We start from the raw sequence: 18,337 nt of genomic DNA, 5'->3' as shown, positions 1-18,337 counted from the left end.
GGACACTGATATGAAGGGGAGGATGACTGATGTGAGGTGGGGGCTGAGGACACTGATGCAAAGGTGAGGGGTTAGGGATGTGAAGGGGAAACAAATGACAAGTAAAGGAGGAACTGTGATGTAATATGAGGGGATTTGAATGCAAAGGGAGGCTGAGATGTAAAGCAGGCACTGTAATGTAAAGAAGGGGCTGTATTGTAAATGGGGGTGGGGGAGAAACATCCGCAAAGCATAATGTTTCCACCTCCGTGCTTGACTGTAGGGATGGTGTTCTTAGGGTCATAGTCAGCACTTTTCTTCCTCCAAACACGGTGAGTCGCGTTAATGCCAAAGAGCTCAATTTTGGTCTCATCTGAACACAGCACTTTCTCCCAATCCTTCTCTTAATCATTAAGATGTTCATTGGCAAACTTCAGACAACCCTGAACATGTGGAGAAGGGGGACCTTGTGAGCGCTGCAGGATTTCATCCCATGACGGCGCATTGTGTTTCTTTGGTATTTGGTTGCACTCAGAATCTGGTGCAGCTGTGTATGGCAGCCAATCAGCTTCTATCTTCAGCTTGTTCAATTAAGCTTTGACAATCAAACCTAGAAAATTATTGGTTACTATGCAGAGCTGCACCAGATTTTGCACTCTCCAGTTTTAGTAAAGCTCCCCCAAAGGTTCTAAAAACTTTTAAGGAAGAAATGCTACATAGTGCCTGCAGTTACAGAAGTCAGTGGGAGAATTATCTTTATGAAGATCAATGGTTTCACTATGTGATTATACTTTCATATAAAACACAATAGACTAAAAACATACAGAAAGCATAAAATGAATAAATGAATACAAATAAATCACAATACCTTTATCGCAGAGCAAGCCACCCCAGTTAGTCTCACAGTTACATTCCCATGGCAACCGACAACTCCCATGATCACAGCCAGGGTATGGAACACACTTGTTACAGTAGTCACCCTGCCATCCATAATGGCACCTAGAATAAAAAGAAAAAGGGAACATTTTATATTTTCTGGCAACTTCAAGGTTTATCACCAGTGTTGGCATTAACCAAAAAAAGTCCCCAAAAAATAGCCTAGTAAGGGAGAATTTCATACTTTCCACTTCCTTGAATGTTGATAAACTAAAATCGTATTTGCTCAACAAATCTAAAAAGCGCAATTGAATAAAAGGCAGACCAGCAAAACACATGGGAAAAAAAAAAAGGATAAAAAGATTTCAAAATCTTCATAGACTGGTTAACATACATTTCAGGAGATAAGGCGGCACTGAAAATGACGACAATACCAGGAACAATTTGACTGGTGACTACCTGCCTAGTAAAAAGGGAAAAACTACTAATTTCATTCTGGTGGTATATTTAGCCTCAGACAGGAGTGTTGGACACAGAGCAAGACACCCAACCTGGATTTCAAATGCTTAACCATCAGGTTGGCATAATAGTCTATGCCCAGGAAAAGTGCCACATTTCCAACCTGTTTGGATGGAGAAGTGGTTCTCAAAAAGGGGTCTGGAACTTACATCCTTTAACATGTAAGCGTGAACTGAGCCCAACATGGCAACAGACAACATGCTGCACAGAAAAAAAAAAAACAAAAAAAAAAACACAACATCTGGAAACCCAACCACTCAACTTAATCAATACCAGGGCTTGGTTTTCTGCCACATGCCAATGGCATTTCCCTTTGCCCTAGATGGTCACATTTGAGGTTAACAGAAAATTAAGATGTTTATTGTTTGGAGACCGTACCTGTCTGATAGAAAAAAAAGATTGAAATAAAAAAAAAAAAAAAAAATCAGCAAGACGCAACATTGTCTAGAACTACTAAGCAGAACCTGAGCAATATTGACAATCCCATATAAAAGAAAAATTATAGAGTAAGTTTGAAATTTAAGTGATAAGTCCATAACTATCCATCTCTCTTTCACATGTTTATACTTATACATCAAAGAGACTTGTTGCCAGACAATCTTCCCATTAGAGTATTTGCACATTTAAAATGTTTTATGCAGGTTATTCAACTGTCAAGACCACGTTTGTGTAGGCATCCAAAAGCCCGAGACTGCTGCTGGGTGTCAGCATATGGGATGTGATCAGCCTCAGAGCCATCACCCAAGTGACTCTACAGTGCTCCTTCATTCTTCCCCCACCAGTGTCTTAAACGTTTCTGTAGTAAAGTGAAGGGTAGAGGAGCTAGGCCAGCACAGGCAGGAATTAATCACTCCCAGAAGATGACAGCTCTTTGGCATGGAATTAGAGAGCTGTGCTAAGCACGATGTATGCATTTATGGAAAGAACACTGAAAGCATTGCAAGTTATCAGTTAAAATATTATATTTGTGCTTTTACCTTTACTTTAAGTTGTTAACAGGGTATCTTCAAAGACCACAGTATCCCTTTAATCATCATTGATGCAATAGTTCTACATTTATTTACATGCATCAAAGTACACAATTTTTTTTTTTTTTTTTAATAAGTCCAGGATTGGCGAGAGGCTAGCCAGTCGGAGGATCCACAGAGTGGAAGTGTTATTTCAAGGCCTGGGGGTGGGTGAAGACACAGCTGTCTTGTCAATTTTCACCAGAGTTATTTTAAGAACCTTTTCCATACAATGAGTGTTATGCATTCATGCTGCACTTTTATGTAGATTCCCTTCTCATACACCTTTTTACATATACAACTAAACAATTGGTGAGAATCAAAAAAGTCCATTGTCACAGTTCAATAAATAAAAAAAGTGAACAAATGAAAACAAACCAAATTATAAATTAAAAGTCAAGCCTACCAAAAATACAGTTTTCCATGAATGAACACTGAATAAATTGTCGCAACAAAGCCAACAAACCCCATAAAAAAACAATGTGTTGATATCCAAGTTATACCAATGCAATTAATTTTAAGTTTAAAAAAGCCAATAAAGGACATGTTACGACAGGTTTTGCACCATTAAAGTGTATTGTCGCCTAGATTGTAAGCTCCAAGGAGCAGGGCCCTAAAATCGCTCTTGTATTGAACTGTATTACTGTATTGTCTCCCGTTATATTGTAAAGCTCTGCGCAAACTGTTGGCACTATATAAATCCTGTATAATAGTCAAATTTTTATTTTTATTTATAAGTCTTAAAACATCTCAAACAGACGTCAAGCCAATGCCATATACACTTCCAAAGCCCATCAATACAAGCCCACAATGATAAAAATTCATATCTGACCTCCTCCAATAATTGCTAGTTGCCTGGATTATCGGGCTTGTTCTGAGACAATGCATACATACGTGTTCAGGGTCAATGACTAAAAGCATTGAAGCCTTTGGCCACCTAACTAATGTTTCCGAAAGAGGACAACATTGTCAACCTAGATATTTACCCAGAGCAGACATTTCCTAAAGGCTGTGAACAGTAGATTAACCAAGAAGCCAACCAATGCAACAATGAGGTGTACAGCATGCAGCAAAGAAGGTATTCCACACTGAATAAATTAATGTGTGTATGGTGTAGCGCTGCTACAATTAAAACACATCCAAAAGTGCTTAACCTTATTGAGAACCAATTAAAATATTTATACAACAAATAAAGCTATTCGGTGATTATAGCACTCAGTGATTCCTTATGGTGAAATATATATCACTGTATAGGTGATTATAATATACGTGCAGATAATAACTTCAACATACTGCTTGCAACACACACTGGTAGTAAATGGTGAAAATTGTCCACAAACAGAGCAGTTTTGACCATGTGGAACTCAAAACAGCATGCACAACTTGTAAGTACTGGTGATGGGTGAGAATCCTATAATAGCTAGCGTGCCCGCTCACCTTCCCCCTGCGACCCGCAGGGGCCAAAAAGCCATTTGGATCACTCCAGGATCCTACTAGTTATCCAAGTTAGAAGTGACTTCGTTGGCTCCAGACAGACTCACTCCTCCTCCTTCCACTTATCCTCCATGGACAGACACCAGTATATATGCTTATTGACTCTGGAGTACCAAGGATCCTGACAAAGCTGCATGAAGCGCAGCGTAACGCATAGACATAGCAACGTGGTGACGTACTTCCGGTATTTCCGGTCCGGCACCATCTTGGTACTCCAGAGACCCAGCAGTACACCCATGGTTTGGGTCTATAATTCTCTGTAAACTTCCAGCTAAAAGTGAGTGTGCACTTGGCGTTTTTTGCTCACAATAAATGTAAGAAGCAGTATTACACTATGGAGGATTTCCTGTGTTCTTATTGCTTGGTCCATATATATATATATATATATATATATATATATATATATATATATATATAAATAAGCTTATATACTGGTATCTGTCCATAGAGGATAAGTGGAAGGAGGAGGAGTGAGTCTGTTTGGAGCCAACAAAGTCACTTCTAACTTGGATAACTAGTAGGATCCTGGAGTGATCCAAAAGGCTTTTTGGCCCTGGAAGGTGAGCTGGCACGCTAGCTATTATAGGATTCTCACCCATCACCAGTACTTACAAGTTGTGCATGCGGTTTTGAGTTCCACATGGTCAAAACTGCTCTGTTTGTGGACATTTATCACCATTTACTACCAGTGTGTGTTGCAAGCAGTATATTGAAGTCATTATCCGCACGTATATTATAATCACCTATACAGTGATATATATTTTACCATAAGGAATCACTGAGTGCTATAATCACCGAATATCTATTTGTTTATTGTATAAATATTTTAATTGGTTCGCAATAAGGTTAAGCACTTTTGGATATATGTTTTAATTGTAGCAGCGCTACACCATACACACATTAATTTATCATTTATCCATCCAAAAGGAGAGGATCGGGTGTCAGCGGCAGCTCAGTAGATCAAATTGAAGATAGCCACGCAGGAGTTTTTTACCGTTTGTATATATTCCACACTGAATGACATGTTTTAGGTCATTTTGGAAGGAATTTTCTTTCCACTTGTAAAACAAAGTGCAAAAGTTGCCTGCTGAGGAAAGGGGGGTTCCCTTTCTTTAGTTTAACCAAAACAGCTACAGTTTTTAAGCGCTTTAAATGGTGATTACCTGCCAGTAAGTTTTATCACAAGTATTAGGCCTTACCTATAAGGCTCCATGTACACTGAAGTGTTTTTCTGCTGGAAGAAAACGAGGAACTGTGTTTAGCGCTTGGACATTTGTTCATTTCATTGGCAAAAGTACTTGCCCTTAGGTGCGTTTTTGCCACGTTTAGAGTTTTTTGGCTAAAATGTTCCTTTCCTGAACGCGATTCTGATACGTTCAGGAGAGGGACATTTAAACTGGCCCTAAACTCTGCTGCTGTTAAACTCATGCATGGACACAGGCTTTTATTGAGGGGAGTCCAGGGGCTTTGGCAAAAAAAAAAAAACGCCAAAAGCGCTTGAACTCACATTTATGAGCAGTAGTGTGCATGAGGCCTTATTCACACAAGAGGAAAAAAGTTAACAAAAAAAAAAACTTCACTTGAAAAGACAAATTAATTTGCATATGGCATGCAGCAGAGAAAAATCTTACTCAGGCATTCCAGCACGGCAGAACATTTTTAAAAATATTAAAAATATTTTTAGAGGAACACAATGTTTATGAAGCAAAGGGTCACTGTGTTAAGTCCATCAGTTCTGCCATTATCAGGGAAGAATAAATGTAGACTTCCTCTACAACAGGAAGTCTGCTGTGTCCTAATTTTACAGGTGATGGGCCAGCTTTATTTTGGACTTCCTTATCGGAAACCAACAGATTTACGCGAATCCTAAGTCACAACATATGCCAGCAGCACAGGCACGTTTTAAAAAGGATTTCTTTTTTATTAGCTCTTGGAACAAATTACAGTATCTAGAGTGCATACATACAAAGCAACCATTTCTTTTGTCTAACCTCTAGCTTCTGCTGTACTTCCGAGGCTGAACTAGGCTGTCAACCATTTGTGGCCAAAAACTTTTCCAGCCAATACACTGCCGAGTGTAAATATCATGTTCAGCCAATAAAAACATCTAACCTAATTATATTCCCACTAAAACATCATTCCATCCAAAAAATGTTTTATTTCTGGCTTCATCGCTCCAGCAGCAAGAAACAGCCATAGTCCTTGCTGGGTTTAGAGCCTCTCCCCACTTGTACTGTTCTATGGTGTGTATACCTAAATCTCAATACTCAATGAGGAGAGTGAATTCCCCCTTTAATGGCCATATAAAAGATGGCCATAGAAAGTCTATAGGAGGTGTTCAGTGGGTAAAATTTAGACCATCTATTTTCAGCCCATATCATAAGTATTTAAACCAAAATTAATAGTTAATTCTTTAAACAGAAGCTACTTGAAAAAATATGAAGGCCAACCTTCTAGCTAGCTGCCATTTCTGGGTCTTCAATACTTTAAAGTCAATGTTCATGAACAAACATGCAAACAGCAAAAGACAACTTCAAACCTGCATACCTGTTCTAAGTCAATGACTAAAAGTAACAAGATATTTGATCAGCTTGGTAACTAAGGCAAAAGTGTGTAAGTGTAAGTGTGTGTGTAGATTACCTATTAGTATAAAAAGAAATAGGCATTTAGAAATATGAGTGCAGTTTTATTTCTTTTTCTTTACCATTGGCAACCTAGGGACAAGTAGTCGCTATACAAACTTCCATCTTACTCTACTAAACTAAAAAGCTATAACTACTGTTGAAAATGTCATGCATGCCACAATACTCAGCAGATCACAACAAAATGAAAATACCAAATAAGCAATAAATGGAAATCTGGATTCTCATTCTTAAACCACTGAAGAATTAATTTCACAAATACTTGAAGTGGGGCTTAGCCAAAAACTCATGCCTTACACCCCAGCTTCTAGCAGGTTCCCTTAGGCAACAGGGTCATTAATTGGTCTTCTCCTGGGATCCTGAAGGAGTGCAAATCCAAAAAGATTCAAAAGATTCACTCCTACACAGTGCAGGTTCTCAAAAGATTTGGGATCCTCAGCTTTGGCAAGTCACAAAAAGGGGTTGGCAACTTGTTTTAGTCTAGCGTTTTGTTATCAGAACATGGTGGCTGCCAGCTAGTTAGACCTTGTATTTTAGTACAAGGTCTTTTTTAAACAATAAAAACGGTTAGTAAAAAAAAAAAATAATAATAATAATAAGCAAGAAATTAGGTAAATTGTTTGCTTGAGAAGAGGTTTTCTTCCAAACATCAATCATAATGCATAACTCAGGAGAATCAACTCCCATCGTAGATCACAAAGCTCACTAGATATAAATCTGAGATCTTCAAAATTCTGCTGTGATGTTATGGATTGTTTTTAGAAACTTTGACCTATGGCCTGTCTACAGCTATTCAAAACAAAAATAGATTTGTACAGTTCAGCAACACCGGAAAGGATGCAGATAGAGAATTTAGTTAGAGATGAAAGTACTTCCGGGTCAAGATATATAAATATTTTTTTTTTTTTTTTAAAGTCATTCAAGGATAACATCCATTTTGCTGAGATTCTCACAATTTACAGAGGACTAACATTTCACAACACTGACCCACGATCAGCAGGACACACAAATCAAGGAAATATCAAATCACAAGGTTAAAGTATGTGCACAGTGAGGTGCAGCTGCAGGCGATGATGTACTAGCTGGCCAGTCAGGGTAGGCCTAATGATGTTTTCATTAAGTGGGTTCTCCAAGCATATACACCAATAATAATAATAATAAAAAAAAAAAATTCAAAAATGGTCAGATTAAAAAGCAGTAAATGTCCAACTTTATCACTTGCACCACATTCATAAACTGATTTTACCAGCAGTTATTTGATAGAAAATGAAAGCATCTACTGGATTCTCCAAACATGGTTGGAATCCCACTTTAAAGTATACGTGTACACTCCATTTACGTTAAGCTCAGAAAATCAATGACACAAAAAGGGTAATACAAACATTTAATGGGCTTCGCTAAAATACGATAGAAATGTATTTTATTGAATGTTTAATATCTCCCCAAAACATTACAGACACTAGGAACGAGTCAGATGTGAAGGCACGGTTCTACCACGGTTAGGTACTTGTGCTGGCAAGGACATAGATGGACATGGTCATAAGTGATTGCTCATGTTTAGACCTACAAAGCAAGGTAAGAACAGAACACCATAGACTTCTCCAGGTTATTAGAGGATCGCAGCATTTTGGGACACTTCACACATTGACTTTTCCGCTATGACATTTGCATCAAGGAACAAATATTTAGTGCCATAATTTAGGTTGGAGTTTTTGAAGAATTTAGTTTTTTTTTAGCTACTCTTCTGAAAAGCAATCTGTAATAGTTCAAGTGAACTAAGAGCATTGACAGGAATATAAACTGATAACTGTTAAAGTGGCTGTAAACCCTCACACATACCCAATGAAGTGACCAGCCTCAGGCGAAACACAAATTAAACAAATTCTCTATAAAAGCAAACCTGTCAAAAGTCCAGAATTTATAAAACTTGTCTGAGTGTTCAGAAAAAAGGGGGTGGAGAGCTGAAGTTGCACTCTGAAAAACTCAGTGAGGAGAGTTCTGAGAGCTGGTTGGAGGGAAGAGACATGCCCCTTTACACAGCTCGCAAGAACAGAGCTGAGGCTGTCGATCTGCTGGAGCTCCCTCCACATCACCATTTTTCTTTTGGTGTCAGGAAAACATGCCAGACGTGACTCATGCTGATAGAGTAACAAGGCAGCAGATATAAATTACACCAAGTGCTCTTAATTGAGACAAGTGCACACTATAGAGGGATAAGCTGTGTTTATATTTCACATCTGAGGTTTACAACCACTAAGTTTAGAGTCAGGAATTTAGGATAAATGTAAGGGTTAGATGTATGTTTTAGTGATGGGCTCAGGTTAATAGTTTAGGATCAAGTCAAGGTGAGGTTTGTGTTGGCTTTTCAGGGGTTATGAATGTATTTCTGTTGTGATATTTCATTGCCCGAATTGATTGTGCCCAGCCGTCACACAAGATTTACATTTTGTTAGCATGGACAAGCATACTGTGCAGCCATCAGAGGGGAGGAGACTTGTGCATGTGTATTTAGTGCTGGCATTAACTTCCCTGTTCAATAACAGTTCGAGGTTTACATGGTAGCACAATACTCATTCGCAAACACATCCAAAACTTGTACAATGTTAAAAAAAAAAACACCAAAAAAACCTGTACCCGTTTTGGTGGTGCCAGTACATTTTTAACTAGTGTGCACTTTTACTAAGATAAAGAGCAAACAGGTCCATTTTAAAATCAAAACTCCAAGCTGATTTAAAGGACATACATTATTGGTGCTTTGTATTCATTAACAGATCATTAAAAGTACATTTTAAAAGAAACAAGTGCAAACACCTTTATTTGACTTGGTATCGCTCTCTTGCAATCTAGTGTACAGCAGAACTCAGACAGACTGAGAGAAGCAGCACAAGGAGCCAGTCAGCTGTGCTGCAGTGGTTATGTGCTAATAAGGAATATGCCGATATTAGGAGAAAGCAGAAAGGAGGGATGAGCTCATCAGTCTGCTGCTTCTCCTTTCACCATCCAATAACAGGCTGGGAAAGGAACAAGACCTGTAAGTGTTAAAACCCAACTCTGAGAAATCAGAACATTCCTCCTTGCAGTGGGGTTGCAAGTGTTAACTGCTCATTCAGGTCTAGGGGAAAGGAAAAGAATTTTACTTACCCAGTCCCTCTGCTCCCCTGGTAGATGGTGCTCTCCCATGCTCCACCGGTAGACTTTTCCTTGGCATCGTCTTGTCCAATGCGATGCCTGCAATGGTCTTGATGTCAGAATCTTAGACTGGTAGAGCATGCTGGATAAGATGCTACTGGAAGCAGTCAAGCAGAGCAGAAGATTGGGTAAGTAAATCTTCTTAGCATGCCCCATAGACTTAAATGAGCAGTCCCCCTTGCAGTGCGGCCACAAGTTTCCCCAGAGTTGGGCTTTACCTGCAGCGGAGGAAATATAGGTTTCCTGTCCTGCCACAAAGGACTGAGCTGTGTACATGTAATCTTAGAACAAGATGGAGAAATGTTTTTGGTCATGTAAAATTATTTTCACGTATGCATTTCACCCATGTATTTAACAGTTTGTCTGGAGTTCAGCTTTCAATCAATCAATGGGAAAGAATAGCAGTTCTTTGAAACATAACCAGCAGCAGAGATTAGCAATGGCAAACAGCTTTTGGCCAGAGACCTAAAATGACTTGCACTACAGAGCATTATGAACAAAAACGTCTTTTGACTAAGCACATTAACAAATTGTAAAATAAGGCACGGGATGGAAACACAAACAAATAGCATTTGTGTAGTCTAGGTAACCTTATCAGGCTCCAAACTTTAATGCCTGCACCTATGTTATTGTTCTGTGTAGGATACACTGACCTTGCAATGGAAAGGAAGAGCCTTCAAGACGGCATATCATGGGGGTAACAAAGTCATTCTTTATAGAGCATCTTAAACAACTAGCACCATGAATACAAGGAAGATTACCAAAGAAATGGGGGAAGGAAGTAAAGCAGAATAGGCATTGATGACAAAGCACAATGATTTTTTTTTGGATTCTCGAAGGCAGAGTATGAAGCCCTAGAGAAAAACAAAAAATGAGATTATATATATATATATATATATATATATATATATATCTTGGTTTATCATGAGTCAGCACTACCACTCAGAAGGATATGGGCTCTAGATTGGTCAAGTACTCTAAATCAAGCTTATAAGTCCATCTCTTTATTGCGGATTGTTCCATGGAGCTCTCACAGACCAAAACATACTGATTGGGTCATTTACATAAAATGTCAACTGGACCACTTTTCAGACCACTTCACGGCAAGTTAGAGCAGCCAGAGATACAACAGGCCCCAAATTAGTTGAGCTTTTATTTTTGCCACATGTGTACTGCCATGATAGGAAAACCGGTCCCTTGACAACTTAAAGGAAACCTTTCCTATAAAATAAAACAAAACAAAAAAAAAAAAAACCACGACACTACCAGTGTTGAATCTACAAAACCTTGTTGCCTTTGACTAATACTTACAACTGCTTTTTTATATGCTCATTCTACTTTCTCAAAACCAGTGAGATTATTGAAGCCAGTGGGCTAGCATAGCAGGCAGCTAGCATTTTCAGAAGGAAACAAGGAAGCAATACCTCTTCACTTGAACGGGCCCTACTCCTACAATAACGGCGTAAGTGGAGAGTACAATCTGTTTAGGTCGATGAGGGGTTTCTGCGCAGTTGCTGACAGTGTTGAAGATTTGGGCATAGGAGGTTGCCATCAGATGTCATAAGCACTGGACATAGAGAAGTGGGTAAACATGTCTTCAAAAGTATATGCCAGAGGGCAGGAAGAAAAAAAAAAACTACATCCTCACGTTTTTTCTCTTTAAAAACACTGTCAATGCAAAAAACATGTTTTTCTCCCAAACATACAACGCACTCCAAACTTACTGTTTGAGATAACATGAAATGCCATTCACCTTAATCCTCCATCCTGATCTGCTCCATTCCACATACTTATATTAATTTTGTCCCCCAGCAAAAAATTCCCAAAAGGAAGATTGCCCACACACTATTTAGGGAAAGGGTTTTTAGGAGATCAATGCCTTAAAGTAGTTTTAAAGCCTGAAGGTTTTTTACCTTCATGCATTCTAAGCATGAAGGTAAAAACCTTCAGTGTTCAGTCTACCTCCCTAGCCCCCCAATAATTACCTGAGCCCGATCTCAAACCAGCAATGTGCATGAGAGCAGCGACTCTCCCAGGTCACACTCCTCATTGGCTCCCGCTGCTGTCCACAGTCAGTGAGGAGGGAAGTGGGGGGGGAGAAGGGCTGAGCCACGTTCTGTCTTTGACAGAGGCAACTCGGAAGAGAGAATGCATGACAGCCCCCAGAGCAAACAGCTTCCTGTGGGGGCACTTGGCAAAGGAGAGTGGCCAAAAGCTCTGGCGAGAGACCCAAGAAGAGCAGGCAAGTATGAGGTGTTTATTATTTTAAAGAAAAAAATCAAGCCTTTAGAACCGATGTACTTAAAAGGCTCTATGGGAAAGCCTTACAAAGCCAGACACTGGAGCATGTAACTGAGGAATGGGCGTGGGCATTAGAATGTAAGCTCAGCTGGGACAGGGCCTGACGTGAATGATGTATTGAACCGCAAACATGACACCACTACACAAAAAACAGATCGTGAATAAATGGATGCATTGCTTGCAGGTCACATTTCATTACAGAAAAATGTCAGGAAGTTAAAACTTGTAAACACTGCCAGGAAAATAACGGAAATGAGGTCAGGCCAAAATATAAATGTACTCCAGTTTAAAGGAAACCGGAACTGAGAGAATTATGGGGCTTGCTATTGCTGCTCTTATAAAAATTCTGGCTGTCTGGCTTTGTTTACCCTTTGTCAATGACCTAGAATAAGCATGCAAAGAAAAAAACAAAAACAAAAGAAAAACAAAAAAATCCTCCTTTAGGCGGATCGGGCTGGAGTACAGTTGGGTATAAAACAGACAACAGGGTCCATTTACACCCGGCCGCCCCTAGGAGCAGAGTGGGCTCTGTCCATGTCTGCTTTGCATGAACTGAGCAGACAAGGACGTGTCATCCACCTGCTCTGCTCCAATCAGCAGGGATCTGTGATCTCCTGATGATTGGGACCACACTGCCCTCTCTGAAATGGGTCTTAAGCTTCTGTGCTCCATCTCTGCTGCACTGAAGTCTCAAGCTGTGTTATCAGCACTGTCCCCTCCATGTTGGAGATTAGCAGGCAAAACTGTATTTCCTCAGCCGAACAGAAATGTTTAATTTTTTTTTTACTGAAACATTGTGGAACGTCCTCATTGACTTCAATAGCAGAGTTTGGCAGGCGGTGCCCCAGTCAAACTCTATTAGTTACATTTGCTGTAGTTGCAAAGCATCACAGCATGTGTACAATCCTCTCTGGTTACCATGTCAGTTTGCAGATGGTTGATGCCCGATGTGTGTTTTTACTGCCCATGTACTTGTAAATTGCATCTTGTGCAGGCAGTACAAAGAAAAAAAAAATCTAAAATAGTTACATTTGGAATTAATTTTCAAACAGTAAAGCTTTCTAGAAATGTTCCCCCTTTAAAAGACCATGTCACCTACTTGCAAATTGCAGACAAAAACAGTGGAAATAGCAGGAAATGTTTTCAATGCTTATTTGCAGCATTTTTCCATTGTGTAAACAATTATTATTCGCTTCCACTGTGCTTTTGAATTTGCCAGAAAATTTGCCTTCTTCAGGAAGAGTCCATTTCCTAACAGAGCTCTCTCTCCCTCCTTGCACGTTATTAGCCCTATAATCTTCTGAGTGTGCAATTGTCTGTGCTGGCCTAGCTGCTTTTCTCCTCTCCTTACATCTCTACAGCTACCAGTGGAGGAGTGAAAGGGAATACTATAGGAGGTCACTATAGCTGGAGCGGCTGATAACATATTCATTCAAGAAGGCAGCACCCAGCAGCAGTCTCAGGGCTTTCCGATGTCTATACAAGGGAGGCCATTGCAGGTAAAGAACATGCAAAATACATTGAATGCACATATAAGACAGATGGAATTATGGTCTGGTGACAGGGTGATTTTATACCAACTAGTTAGTATAGAATCAGCATTCCTTAGCCACTTAAAGACCATCTCCAGGCAAGCCATGACCCACTCAGCTGCTCGGTAAAGATTGACAGGGTATGCTGAATGCTTTGGTTTACCAGCATCTTTGACACTGAAACTTACCCATGCATAATATAAATGTTTTTCAGTATTTCAGGATAAAAAAGGCATTCAAAAAAACAAAATTCTATTTTATTCCCATCCAAATCTGTATGCAATCTTTGATTTACAAAACTTTAAAAAGTGGACTGAAGCTCAAAAGAGAATACTTGCTATCCTCTATTACAGGTACTTCTATAAAGCTGTCAATTTACGCAGTACTTTTCACATATATATTATACATTCACCTCATTCCCTGCCTCCAATGAGCTTACAATCTAAGGTCCCCAGCTCACCTTCATACATGCTAGGGCCAATTTATACAGGAACCAATTAACCTACCAGCATGTCTTTGGAGTGTTGGAGTATCTTGAGAAAACCCATGCAGGCACAGGGGGGCCATGCAAACTCCAGGCAGGTAGTGTCATGGCTTGGATTTGAACCAGCGATCCTAGTGCTCTATTGGAAACTTATTGTGCCCACGTAGCTTTACTGAGATTTACCTTTAACATCTGGAAACAATAGCAATATACTTTCTGTGCCTAGGCACTTCTATGCCTTGAGCCCCATAGCTGTATGACCAATGTTAGATCTAAGGCACTGCTGCCTCTGACTACCAATCTCAGCAGATCTGGAATGAGATTTGGAGATGTCATAGTTGTGCTGCTCACCCTTTTTGCTGGAGAGAAAACTGTACCGAAGGACCTGCAGTGCAAGAATCTCCTCCCTGCTTTTGCAACATTCTAAGAACTGGTGACTTTTTTTTAAAACTCTTCTGCCTCTTAAATATTAGCCAACACTGCAGAGGGGTTCCGACAAGGCCACCCACATAGTGAATTTCGAACACTTTCTTCAGGAACCAGTCAAAACACTCTATAACCACATAATCAGCTTAAAACACTGGGGAGCAGCTTGCTTTGCAACTCCATTTGCCTGAATGAAACCTAAAGCTATGCTTCTTGATGACTCACTGAGTCCTGTAAACAGTTTCACCACAGCTGAAAAATCATCATGCTAATAATGGGAAGAGGACACTCAAGCTCTAGCTGTAGGCTCTATAGATTACAGAAAATTTAATATTTCCAACTCTTAGTCCTTACAAGAAAAATATGTACATAAAAAAAATAAATAAAATAAAAAACACAACAACTTCTATTTCCATTAGGACTATTGTGTGGACTCCTCAAAAAAATCCACCAGGGAATTTACAAAGCACACAAACCAAGAAGTCTAGTAAGGGAGATTAAGGAGATACTGTAATCAGCTCAAGGCTTCATGGCTCAGTCTATAAACAGATTCCCACTATGCTTGGAAGAGATAAACAAGCCCACTGTTTCGCTTGTGGCTGCACCAGCCAGATGTTAATCAGGTTATACCAAAACCCAATGCAGAGATCAAAAGGACACATTTTGTGGACAAAGTAGTAATATTTCAGTCACTGCAGGACTTAGTGGTAGATAAGCAGCCTTTGATCGGAGTTGGGTTACTGCTACATCGCATTCAACTAATGTTTTAGCAAAGCAAACCAACTATCTATTGAATGGCAAAAATGCAGTACAGTAACAGTAGTATGCTCCATTGCAAAGAAAAAAAAAATAAAAACCACATACACAAGGTAGTCTGACCTTTTCTTGGTGTTACAAGAATTCTCAAGAAAGTCAAGATGCAAAACACTAAAATCACAAAACATGCCTTTCACTTCGGGGATTGCTATAAAATAATAACCCTGTCCCCTATGGCTTGCTTTCATAGCTACCTGTCAAAAGTTATATTTTAGCAGCTCATGCCTATGGTTCATCAAGGTAACACTGGTGGCATCTGAGTACACACACCTGCTCACTTGTACTCTAAGCTTTCATCTATGTAGTTCAAAAAAAAGAATTGGTGACTGGAGAATTAACTCACTTTCAGTGACTAGCATTAAAATACTTATAATGCTAGAATGGACAAATAAACCAAACAAAAGCTCATAAGACAAAAATAAACAGCAGCATTATCTGCATTCGGCTTGTGTTAATGAGCCCACCTTTCAAAAAACTATCCATTTATGAACAAAAACACAACAACATTTCTAAAGACATTAATTAGGTCTGGCGCAAAAAAACTTTCCTAACTGTAAAAATGTTTTACAAAAGGCATATGCTAAACATTTAACCACAAAAAAACTCTCCTCATATAGAAGACCATCAAACATTGCTTAGGTAAGTTATCAATCCATGAATGAAAGGAAAAAAGAAGCAATGTGGGTCAGGTACATTCCAACAGGATTCCCCATTGGATATTTTCAACAACAAAATTGGATAGTCAAAAAATAAAAATATGAAGGGAGGAGAGCAGATTGCTAGAGGAACATGGCAAATGAGGTTTAATGTTGATAAATGTAAGGTTATGCACTTGGGGACTAAGAATATGCATGCATCATACATACTGGGGGGGTACAAGTGGGAATCAACGGTGGAGAAGGATCTGGGAGTTCTGGTAGATCACAAGCTTAATAATAACATGCAATGCCAAGCTGCGGTTTCTAAAGCGAGCAAAATCCTCTCTTGTATTAAAAGAGGTATAGACTCCCGAGAGAGATATCACATTACCCCGGTACAAATTAGTAAGACCTCATCTGGAATATGCAGTTCAGGTTTGGGCACCAATTCACAAAAAGAACATTGGGGAACTGGAGGAAGTACAGAGGGCAACCAAACTGGTAAGAGGCATGGGAGGAGCTCCGCTATGAGGAAAGATTAGAGGAAATTAATTTATTCTTTCTTGAGAAAAGGAGATTAAGGGGGGATATGATCTCCATGTATAAATACATCAGTGGTTCATATAGTGAACTCTGTGTAGAGTTATTCAACCCTGAGATCATAACGGAGGACAAGGGGGAACTCTTTACATCTGGAGGAAAAGAAATTTGATCTCCAAATACGGAAAGGTTTCTTCACAGTGAGAGCTGTGAAAATGTGGAATAGACTCCCTCAAGAGTTGGTTCTGGCCAGCTCAGTGGATTGCTTTAAAACAGGCCTGGATTATTTCCTAGATACACAGAATATAACTGGTTACTATTTGTAGGTAAAATTGATCCAGAGAATATCCGATTGCCTCTCGGGGGATCAGGAAGCATTTTTTTCCTCTGCAGGATCATGCTGGGCTTTATTTGCCTTCCTCTGGATCAACTGTGGGTATACGATTATAATTTTATTAATGGTTGAACTGGATGGACTTCTGTCTTTTTTCAGCCAGACTAACTATGCAACATCAAAGTTTTGAGTCTTTACTCTAGGACAGACATGTCAAACTTTTTTGTGCCACATTTGGCCCACTACGTTGTGGACCCAACAACTCTCCAGTTGACAAAATCTAAAAATTTTAAATAATTTTGCAGCTAAATGTTTTGGCAAAGATTTTACAGCTTTTTCAAATTAAACTTTTGCAATTGTTACTTTGTTAAAGTTCACCTTTTGGACCATCCTTCAGGTTACATTCATACTTGGGGTATGTCATGCAGAATGGTTTGTTGAAAAATTTAGTATTTTTCCATTTAATGTTATCAATGCTAATGAGTTTTACTGTCTTTTTGCAAAAGGTGGACTGTGCCTTTAGCTACTAAAGTTCTTTAATATGTTTCTAGAAGTAGGCATGGCCCTGAGTAAACGTGATTTCATTGCATTCTTTTCATGTTATCCAGTACAGTGATGGCTGAAATCAAAATTATATAAAAGATAATGTTTAAGAGGTCTATGGGGCATCTTACCTACTTGGAGATGATACTCAAAGACATAAGGGTCATCATCTGATCAGGACAAAATCAGCTCAAAAAGGGAGATCATCTCATACCTACAAGCAGTTAGCCACCATCTCAAGTCTCTGCACACAATTACTATGAACAGTCAGCTCTAAAGACACAATCAACCAACCCCTGTTTGGTTTGTAATAACAGACATCAGAAATCATTTTGGCCATATATCCATTATAAGTTTTGCAAAAATGATCTGAAATTAAAAAACAACAGAGCCAAGTCTAAAGTGTAAAGTTTTAAAGACTGACGCACCAAACCTGCCGTCTTTCCCCCCACCCAATTTAAAGCGAACTTTGTTTACGTCAAACAAACGGCAGCATCACTGAACCAAAGCAATTCTTGGATACAACGCTTTAGAACACAGAACAAGAGTCAGACCAAAAACTGCCAACAAAATTACAGGTCATCCTCACACTAACCTACATGAGATGGTCATACTGACAAATGAATGAGAATACAGTCTACAGAATTTGAAATTCCAGGTAAACATATGGAGCAATAAGCATTTCATGAAGACAATACTTAAAAGTGGCTGATCTATATGCATTACTCCCAGCAACCAGATCTGTGTTCTATCCTGATCAAACCATTTTTAATCTTAGGGGAAACAATGGACAATCTAGAGAAGACGTCTGTAATCACAAAAAGGTTAAAACCCCTCTTTTAGTCCTTAAACAATCTTGAGTATACCAAACTAGATCAGCAGCCTAATATAGGTTGTATAACAACTTACTTGCACTCCCCGGGAACCAAGCATCCACCATGCAACAAGTCACATCCTTGCTTGCATATAGCTGTAAAATATAACAAAAAAATAGGTTAGACATACTTTTTATGGCAG

The 18,337-nt window shown here is 39.2% G+C and overlaps 1 protein-coding gene across 2 annotated transcripts in view; it reads right to left on the bottom strand.

Annotated features, from left to right (window-relative positions):
* JAG2 (jagged canonical Notch ligand 2) overlaps window positions 1-18,337 on the bottom strand; it is a 121,120-nt gene that overhangs the window by 43,820 nt on the left and 58,963 nt on the right. For both annotated transcript variants that reach the window (XM_089687517.1, XM_089687518.1), the window contains exons 5-6: window positions 18,230-18,290; window positions 848-978 (exon numbers count right to left, since the gene is read on the bottom strand). In XM_089687517.1, the coding sequence (XP_089543643.1) occupies window positions 848-978; window positions 18,230-18,290 (192 nt within the window). The remainder of the gene's footprint in view (window positions 1-847; window positions 979-18,229; window positions 18,291-18,337) is intronic.

The sequence above is a fragment of the Staurois parvus genome, unplaced genomic scaffold, assembly GCF_062004578.1.
Source record: "Staurois parvus isolate SC_StPar_1 unplaced genomic scaffold, SC_StPar_1.0 ptg000426l, whole genome shotgun sequence".
NCBI classification, from domain to species: Eukaryota; Metazoa; Chordata; class Amphibia; order Anura; family Ranidae; genus Staurois; species Staurois parvus.
Note: the sequence above shows the minus strand (reverse complement) of the source record. Positions and strands in the feature narration are given on the sequence as shown.